Here is a 10,304-nt window from a genome sequence, read left to right on the forward strand (position 1 = left end):
CGACAGTGCTAAAATAAAATATCATCAGTGGTAAGCGGAACATGGGTTATAATCTCTTTGCAGACGGGCCAACCATGGGAAGATTTCGTGGTTTTTCTCTTTATGAGACACAAATACGGGTTAGTTTGGCCTACTGCTTGATACAGTAGTTCCTTTGTTTTCTGGATTGGGTTCAAAATTATAACGCTACGGAGTTAAGCATTGGTAGCCGAAAACTCAAAATTGGGTTTTCTGTTCAATGCTGGTTATAAAATAAAATTAATTCATATTAACAACATTAATTAAGCATCATTGCTGCATGGTGATTTTTTATGATTCCTCTAAGCGAGTAATACCTTTGAGCTGTAATACAATGAGATTAAGTTTGCTGGTATATTTTCCCATCCCTCTTCATCTCAAACATCAGAGTCCCTCGTGTTTCCTCTCATTTGGCGATTTTACTGGAGAATAATGGGCGTCCAGTGACAATTGAGATGAGTTCTCTTTTCTTGTAGATTGGTGCTTTGTACTTATACAAGCATTCGAGGAAAGATAAGCTTCAAGAGCGTTAAGATCAAAGAAGCAGTAAAATAGTAGATTATTTTCGATTAGACATTGCCAGATTGGAAATTATTTTCAAATTTCAATTTTTAAATATACATACAATTTACAAAATTGCTTAAATTTTTACAAAATTAGGAACATTTTAATTTTTTGATTTTTTTTAATGCTAAAAATGTATCATGTAATAACCACTTATGAGTACGATTTCTGTTTTAAAAATGGTTTAAAATGTTTCCCATAATTTACACTAGAAAAACAGAAGCTCATATTTACAATTCAAATTAAAAATAAATTTTTTCTTCAATTTCTATTTTCTTCAAATCAAATTTCTGAACTTTAAAATTTTAAAATTGCAAAAAAGAAAAAAATTCTCAATTAATGAATAAATTTAAGAAACCTTAATATCTTTAACTTTTGTTAGCAGTTTTAGTAGGCAACTGAGAAATATTTTTGAAGATTTGTTTTGAAAATAAAAATACAAGCATCGAAATACAAAAGAAAAGCTAGTTTCATACGATGTGCAATTTTATTATGTAACAAATCAGTTTCTTGACTGAATTTAAGTTAATATTCACAACTTGCTTTCCGTTCTCCGTAACATTAAAACCAAATTGTTAATTACGTTGAAACAAATCGTCTCGTATCCAAGCTAACAGAGGAAATTTCTCTAAAATATTTCGATTTCGAAACGAATATTTGTCCTTAGAATTATTAAAGAGAGAAGTGTTAGATAATTGAGCTGAGAGACAAAGTGTACTTGTCGCATTAGCTCATTTTATAAGACTGATAACGCTGGTATGAATTTATTTAATCACAAGCGAATGTAGCAACGCAATCTTTTGGCTGAATTCTTTCGCTAATGGAAGGATTATTTTGCCAAAACAATTTTTCTTCAATTATTCCTTTTGAAAGAGTCTCTTTATTTATTTTTATGAATATGAACAGTATTTTATTTTATGAATATGAACTTATTCAGAAATAAAACTCTTTTATGCCTCTATGTAAGATTTGATTTCATACGTTTTGTAAAATATAATAACAGAAGATTCAAAGACGTCTAAATTGTGCCAAATACCAACATTGTTGCGATTTTGATTGTAATTTAAATACTCGACAATAAAGATGCATTTTTGTGACTTATTCATTTCTGTTAAAATAAAACTTTCTTCACAGAAATTGTTTACATATGAATAGCATAACGCACAAAGCGTTTTTGGAAAATATCACAAGACAATAATAAGATTTTACTTAATTCTATTTAAAAAGTTACATAAAAATTTGAAAAGAAATGAAGGAGAAGCCAATCTAAAGCTTTATATCTTGACAGCTGCGTGTAAACAATCTTGCATAGCATAAAACTATTTTGGACAGTTAATTTAATTTTTATTAGTATATGAGGACTCATTAATTGGATTAGTTTTAAAGGAATTATTGGAACAAGTGTATTTGCTGAGTGCTGCTAGACAATAGTATTAAATCATTTTCCTTAAAACTTTCTGAAAATTTTAAATTCTTATTTGATTTTGTGAATCAACTATCTGCAACCATATAAGCTTTTTATTGTTTAACGCTACTTGAGTTGACCGTAGAATTAAATTTGTACAAGACCCGAAATCGACAATACTGCGACAAATGTAATTGGCATTATGAAATACGTTAATAAGAACTTGTTTTAAGGAAGTTTTGAATTATAAATATTTAATCAAAGATAGTTCAAATGAACCCATAATACTATGAAAACACAAGGCACTTTGAAAGTTTGAAATTTGTATTAATGGAAAATTCGCTTTCATCAAAAGAATTTTCTTCCTTTAAAGTTATAGACCGTCGTGTTTTAAATATTTTACCAAAAAGTATTTTTAATAATTACCACGCGAAGAGAATTTCTGATCTATAACAAACTTGATAGCATTTGACATTTCATGCCTTAGTAATTATCAATAGTTGTTAAAAATAATGAGCAAATAAAACGTATTACTTGTTGAAATAACTCATAGTCAAGTTGAGTTGAGTTGAATGTAGAGTTAAGTGGCACAAGACAAACAGCGCTAAATAATACATTAAAACAAATCAAAGGGTAAAGTTCCTGCAACTATTTTATTTTTATAATATATGCATAAAGTTTATAAAACAGTAAATGGCAAGGCAGATACATTTAAAAGTCAATAAAATTAGACAAAAAATGTATTCGATAAAATACATTCGGCACATTGGTAATAAATGCAAAAGTGAATAAAATCGAAAATACAATAAGAAATTTATATATAGTTTAAAATATCAATTGTCATAAAAGCACAAAAATGTAAGAGTAAGAATTCTTATCCTGCAAATCATAACCAATACGTAACATAGAGCTACTAAAAAATGTAAGACATCTACATGTTATCAAATATAGAGTTATTTTGAGAGATAGGGTAATTTTCTGAAAGAAAAGTACTCTTATTTATTAGATTTTTCAAAAGCCTAAGTTAAATTACTGATAAAAAAAACTTTGCTTTCATTTCGTTTATGAAAAAAATAAATAAATAATTAAAACTGTTAACGAATTCAGAAACATCGTAATGTAGCATATTGGATTTGAAGAAAGACTGTCTTGCTGCGAATAAGAAAAGTATTGTTTTGTGAGAAAGCCAATTACACCTTAAGAAATGTTATTCTATCTATACTCATGTTAATGAAAACCACTAAATGTTTCTAATTTCTATAACTTTCAGATTGAATTTATTTAGTCATTTTTCTAATGCCCAACTGGAAAACGACCTTTCGTCATATAAACATCTGATGGGCAGATTTGTTGGCCACGCTTTTAGGGGCACCATATTAGGTGGGCCAACGTTGCTCTCACAGTAAGAACAGATAGTACAGAGAATGAAAGAACATCCAATATTTGCCCGGGATTCGAACCCATAACCTTTCTGATGCAAAGCCAGTCCCTGACGCCTACACAGGCCGGTCGGCTCAGATTGAATTTTAAAAAAAAGTTTTCTCGTGTGTATAACTAACAAACTTCGTAAAATCAGGAGAGTAGGTTTTTAGAAACTTCATAGAAATATTTCATTAATCGTATCCACATTTTACATTTAACACTGCGTGACATAAAAAAGAAAGTCCCGTCACCATTCCTGTTTATTTTTACGCAAATATCCCCCTTTATACCTATCACTACCGTTTACTAAAGGCGAGGCATCGGCTACTTATAATACTTTCTGATATAATTTTTTAATTTTATTTCCAAGAGAGGAGGATATTATTTAAACCTTAAAATATCTAATTAGAAGCTAAAGAGTATCTAACTTCTTATATAGTAACAGTTGTAGCATGGTGCAATATTTTGGACAATTCATATACTTCAGCTGTAAAAAAGTCTTTAAAATTAACCAGATATTTTAAGGGGATTTTTTTCCTAATATATCAGGTTTCAGCCTTCTTTTTTCTCTCCAAAACAATCTCACAAAACAATATTTAGCTCAATTTTGGAAGAAAAGTTGGAAAAAGAGAAGATAGAAAACTTTGAACCATACTGACTTTCTTGCAAAAGTTTTGGGAAATCTCCATCGGAGGGTGGCTATTTAAAACAATTGAATAAATTGAAACATTACAAGTTCTAAGACAGGACCAGTTTTAGCATAGAGTTTTCGGAGGATTTACTACTCAAATTGGGAAAAAAATCAACAACAAAATTATCACTGTCACATTTTTAACATATTAAGTATTTTTAACTTATTTTTTACATATTCCAGATTTCCACACCATTTTTTCTCTTTCCATATCAACTTTCTATCGCGACCTACAATGCACATAAATAAAAAAAATAATAATAAACATAAAAAAATAAATCAAAAAAGCATATTGACAATCTAAATCGAGAGGACAGGTCACAAAGAGGGGTGAATCTTTCAAATTTTCTTCGGATTCATTTGGGGCACTTTCCGTCAAAGGCCTTTAGCCAAAATTGTCGCTAAATAGTTTTATTTTTCTTGTTGGTGCTTGCTAAGAAAAGTGGAAGAATTTGGAACACTTCAAAAACAGTTTAAAAAAGTGCTAGAAGAAAACTAAAAGGAAATAATTTTTCAAGATACTTTCAGAATTAGAAGATACTAATTTCAAATTATACTACAATTATTCATGAAATTGTGAAAATCTTTTACGCGTCTAGTCTCTAGAAGAAATTTCAAAAAACAAAATTTTTTTTTCTCCTTGGACAGGTCCAAGTGCTCTCACAATAAAGTTTTGATAATTAGCAAACAGAGAGCTGCCTGACTTCTTTCAACTCACTCGTTTTAAGCCAAAATTTTGAGTAGATACTTTTTTTTTATTAGGAGGTGTTTTGTCGAGTGTAAGAGTTAATCTATTTAATAACTTTAAAATCAAGGAAATAATACCCCCAAATATCTCTCCGTCTTAATTGTCTACATTTTTGAATTTTTTAAAAAAAAAGTTAAATTACGTTTTTGAATTTTTAAGAAAAAAAATCATTTCTTCAAAAATATGAAACTAATAGTCATATAATTATCGAAGTGAGATAAATATAGAGTGGAGAGTTACCAGAAACTGATGGGTGATAGGGGAGCATATTTCATTCGGAATAAGGATGTTATTTTACTTCAGAAACAGCAGAAATGGTATCGGGAACAGATTCTTATGAATCGCAGAGTAATCAAAGAAACAGGTGTTTTGATTCTTTCTTATTTTGCAGCTTAATTACTATAGATAAATCCAGCAGGAATACTTAATCCGCAGGAATACTTAATAAGTTTCATTCTGTATTTTGTAGATTTTACATAAATTGTTCGAATTTGAAACAATAAAGTTCCTGATTTTTTTTTGTAAACAATGAAGAAAATGCGTTGCAAACACTAATTTTGTATTGTAGATCTATATCTACAGCTTAGTACCTACTGAATATATGATTTAAGATTGGTTTATTAAGTGCTCTGGATTTTGTTATTAATTGCATAGCTTGAAATGTATAAACACAAATAAAGGTTCCGAAATGGACATACTATAGTTTCGGTACGATAAATAAGAACCTTCCTAAGCGTCTAAGAACGAAATGCTAAATTTAAACGTAACGTTACAAACCTGTGCAATAGAAGATCATTTATTATCCTTAAAGAACATGAAAGATATGCTAAAATCATTTAATACTGTCTTCATCAATCGATCTGATTTCTGGAAATCATTCCATATTTTGAAAATCTTTAAAATTAATTTTTTCTTTCGAATAACTCATATCTTCCTAATGTTTGGAAACCTGAATTCAAATTCTACAACTGAGCACCTTAGTGCTCTCTTAAAATTCCCTTACACCCGTTTTTTATCTGATTACTTTTATTATCGTATTCAAGCTTGTTCCTCTGCGCTTAATGATTAAACCACTTTGCTCGCGCATGTCTGGTTATTTTAAATTTTTTTTTTTCATTTTGAGTTTAAACAATGAGATAGGTTCTTGTTTATAGAGCCAAAACCATGGTTTGTCCATTTCTGTACTTTTAGTTATTGCCTTGCTTTATTCTTACCTAGCACAATGTAGAATCATAACCTCATTTGAGCCGCTTAAATGTGACACACTAAAATTTTCATTTCTATTTTTAGGTAGACTTGCGACACGTTAAACAAGAAGAAGGCTCTACTCTGGTACCTCTAGGTATCGATATGAGTGAATTCTACAAGAGCGTGGAGTGGGACATTCTTCTTGTACCAGCGAAATACAATGAGGAATACTACGACTGTTGTGTTGAACCATATCCAGATATTACGTTCAACATTACCATGCGTCGGAAGACGCTCTTCTATACAGTCAACCTCATCATCCCCTGCGTTGGAATATCTTTTCTCACAGTTCTGGTCTTTTACTTACCATCCGACAGCGGGGAAAAAGTCACCCTCTGCATATCCATTCTCGTGTCGCTCACTGTCTTCTTTTTGCTGCTCGCCGAAATAATTCCACCGACCTCTTTAGCTGTCCCACTTTTGGGGAAATATTTACTTTTCACTATGATTCTAGTCACTTTATCCATATCGGTAACGGTGGGAGTGCTCAATGTTCATTTCAGGTCATCGTCTACACACCAAATGTCACCTTGGGTGAGGAGGGTATTTATTCACATAATGCCTAGACTGTTGCTGATGCGCAGACCCATGTACGCCTCAGACGACGAGCTTGCGGATCCTGCCAAGTTTTCAGTCAGGGGTTGCAATGGCGTGGAACTGAGGAGGCACAGAGATGAGGTGAATGGTCAATCAATGGTTCCACCTCTTGATAATCTTCATGTTAGTTATGGTCGTCCTAATGGTGTGGAAGATATAGGTTTAGAGCCTGAGCCCATGATGGTGGGAAATGGTGGTTCTCGTCATAAACCATATGCACCAGAGACTCAAAAAGCTATTGAAAGTATACTCTTTATTGCTGAACACATCAGAAAAGAAGACGAAGAAGAAAGTGTAAGTATTGATTTTTCTTATTATAATGGTTCCATTACATGTTATAGGGCAAAATAAGGAACTTTTGTTGTAATAGGCAGTGGCCAGTAGTAGCATTTTGAACAGTGGTGCATTTAAAGCATATGTCTAATTTTTCAAAATATCTTAACAAACAAGGCAATTGATGGTTTTAATAAGATAATGCATTTCTTTTGAAGTATTTCTGAAAATACAGTATAATAGCAAGCTTGTAATTAAGCGCAATTTTTAAAATACTATGAAATATTAATAATAATTTCGTATTTAGAAATAATAATAATAACTCATCTGAGAAGCATTTTAGACGAAGAAAGTGATATTTAAATAGTGACTGACTGACAATTTTTAATAAGGATTTGTAAGATTTAGTTGACCTGTCGCTATTTGAGAACAGTAATTTTGCCCAATATTATGTGTTATAAGAAAACGATTTTAAAGAATACCATTTATCGAGCTTAATAAAATTTCGAAATACTTATTAATGTCAAATTATAAATTTATTTATGTTTTACAATTTTTCTTAGGTGACCTGTACTGTGCATTACTTAAAAAATTTGATTAATGCCAATATGCTTGTGAATGCAAGGAATTAATTGTGAATATCTATGCTTACATGAGGAACAAATTTTTGTTTTCTTTCTTTTCTTGAATTTGATTAATTAATATTTATTATAATTAATAATAAAAATAACGAGGTATTTATCTTCGTCAAATTATACAATGATTTATATTTCACACATTCGATTTAAGTACTCTGTACTCTCTTAAGAAATAGATGAACCCCAACCACTCTATATTACTACTAATATACATATTTCATATTTCTACAGGAATTTAATAGTTAATATCTTTGCTTGTATCAAGAATAAATTCAATAATATAGCTTTCTTGTTCCTTTTTTACAAAAAGTTATTTCGTTTCTATGAAAAAAATGTATTAATAAATTTATAAAATTTTCCAAACTCTTACGATTAGATTAGATTAAATGCGAAGTTTAGTGGCATAAAAGCAAAATCAGAAAGTCTCTGCTGAACTTACATGGGGAAATTTTAAGAAGTCAAACTCTAGAGGAGTGGAATTAAATGCAAAACTTACATTTCATTAGATATTCACAAAAGTTTTCCTCTGAAAATATTTTGAAGAATAGTTCTGACTTTGAACTAATGCTGTTTCAAACTCCTTTTATAATGTGTATTCAAAATTATGATTGATTGTGATGATTATGATTATGACAGTAGAGTTTAACTGCAATACCAAATGGAGCCATAAATATATCGATGGATAATTTAAAAAAAATGAGAGATTAATAAGGAAGTAGGATTAAGGAAACAAGAGCCGGTATCGGTTGAACTATGCCAACAAAAGTTGAATAGCTTACTAGATCTAAGGATGTGTAACAGAGCAAGTAAAAATACTTTTTTCTTCAATGCCCATCTGTGTTAACATCCGTCAATTCAGGCATACACAGGGCGATTTTGTTGTCCTCTCTTTCAGGGGCAGCATATTAGGTGGGCCAACGTCGCTCTCACAGTGAGGATAGATGGTACAGTGAAAGAAAGAACATCCTTGCCTTGCCCGGAATTCGAAGACAGAACCTTTCTGATGGAAGGACAATTTCCTGCCCCCTACACAGGCCGGTACACAGAGTTGTACAAAATAAACTTAAGAATAGAATTTAAAAAACTTTTTCCTTCTTCCCTTTTTCATAACAAATTGACAATCAAAAACATTGTATGACATTGTACAATATCATAGGTTGCTGAGTTTAAACTTTTCTTGCTTTACGTACAATAAAATTTGATATTTAACAAATGTGTGTGCTTTATGTTACATTTTGATCCTATTTGTTACAATTTGATCTAAATTCGATACTATAAAAAATAAAAAACTCTATTTCCAAACTGATTAACATTCTAAATCTTCAATTCCAGGTAATCGAAGATTGGAAATACGTAGCAATGGTGCTAGATCGATTATTTCTATGGATCTTTACTATAGCATCGATTGTTGGGACTTGTGGTATAATTCTACAAGCACCATCTCTTTATGACGATAGGATTCCTATAGAAGGATTTCATGTTGCATGATCAATGTTTGTGTGGATATTATGTGCTAAATAATTTATTTCGCGATTCTTGTATTGTACCAACCCCTCCACCAGTCGGCCCTTACTTGGCAGCTAAGCCATGTCCACTATACACTGGACATTTAGGTCTCTAGATTTTTAGAAGAAAAAAAATACACGTTGTTTATAAATACAACAACTTCACAGCACGTTCAAAATCAAAGACAAAAATTGTAGGCAGTCTAATGAGTTTAATGTATGATGCGCTTTCCGTGAGCTTAAATGACGTTTATGGTTATTTAGTTTATTTAAGATACTAAATGAGTGGGTTCCTGAATATCGTTAACGTGGTTATTATAGTTGCCGTACTTAGTTAAAAAAGTTCAATCTGTTTTATTTTTAGAAAGGAGAGCGGAGACATTCACTCCACTTTTTCTTAAAAACAAACAATGCTGCGTTACGTAAAATGTGAATAGACAAATCTTATTTTGCAATGCAAAATATTTCTAGAACTTTGTTGACTGCATTTTTTAGTATAACATTTTTACTGAAATGAATATTCGTAATAATATATATATTTAGAAACTGAGAACCTGGATTAATTTGGGCAAAATGGGTCACGAATCCATGAATTGAATATTATTGTTTGTTAAACTTTTAATCTTATGTTATTTATTGCTTTTCTGATAAAATCATTTGAAATTTTATTGAAATTTTTTTTATCAGAAAGCGAAATTAGTTATCTCACGAAAGCTATAAACTAAATTAACGAGAAAATGGAAAAGCATTAACTGAAGAAATTATGAAGGGGGTGAAAGTAAATTTGATTCGAGCACTCGGAAACAAGGCACTCATTCTCTAGATTTAAAAGACGTGAACGAGGAAAACAAAACAAATTTGAAAAAGGAAACAACGTTGATAGCGAATAAATGGAAAATTAAATAAAGTTCAGATGTCGCCTGGTTAGCCCGAAAACTGAGCAAACCAGGCATAAAAGTGTAAATTAAATTAAAAAATATGGATATAACAATCTACAGCATTTCAATAGATCATCTGCACATGTTGTTGGAACAATTGGCATGGATTTATTTTTGATGAAGCCGAAATTCTTATAACGCCTTTAACACCAGCTCTTTTTGATACTTTGGAATCTTGTTTCATTCATATGATTTAATAACCGTCGTTGAACAGCTCTGGAACTGGATCAGGTATTGGAGAAATTTGCCATTGTAGA

General features: G+C 30.9%; 1 protein-coding gene across 1 annotated transcript in view; it reads left to right on the forward strand.

Annotated features, from left to right (window-relative positions):
- The window catches only part of LOC107439548 (acetylcholine receptor subunit alpha-like), a 60,812-nt gene extending 50,812 nt beyond the window's left edge, over positions 1-10,000 (forward strand). The window contains exons 5-6 of the mRNA XM_016052182.4: positions 6,139-6,987; positions 8,937-10,000. Coding sequence (XP_015907668.1) covers positions 6,139-6,987; positions 8,937-9,092 — 1,005 coding nt within the window. The 3' untranslated portion in view covers positions 9,093-10,000. The remainder of the gene's footprint in view (positions 1-6,138; positions 6,988-8,936) is intronic.
- Positions 10,001-10,304: the final 304 nt, after the last annotated feature.

The sequence above is a fragment of the Parasteatoda tepidariorum genome, chromosome 3 (genome assembly GCF_043381705.1).
Source record: "Parasteatoda tepidariorum isolate YZ-2023 chromosome 3, CAS_Ptep_4.0, whole genome shotgun sequence".
NCBI lineage: Eukaryota > Metazoa > Arthropoda > Arachnida > Araneae > Theridiidae > Parasteatoda > Parasteatoda tepidariorum.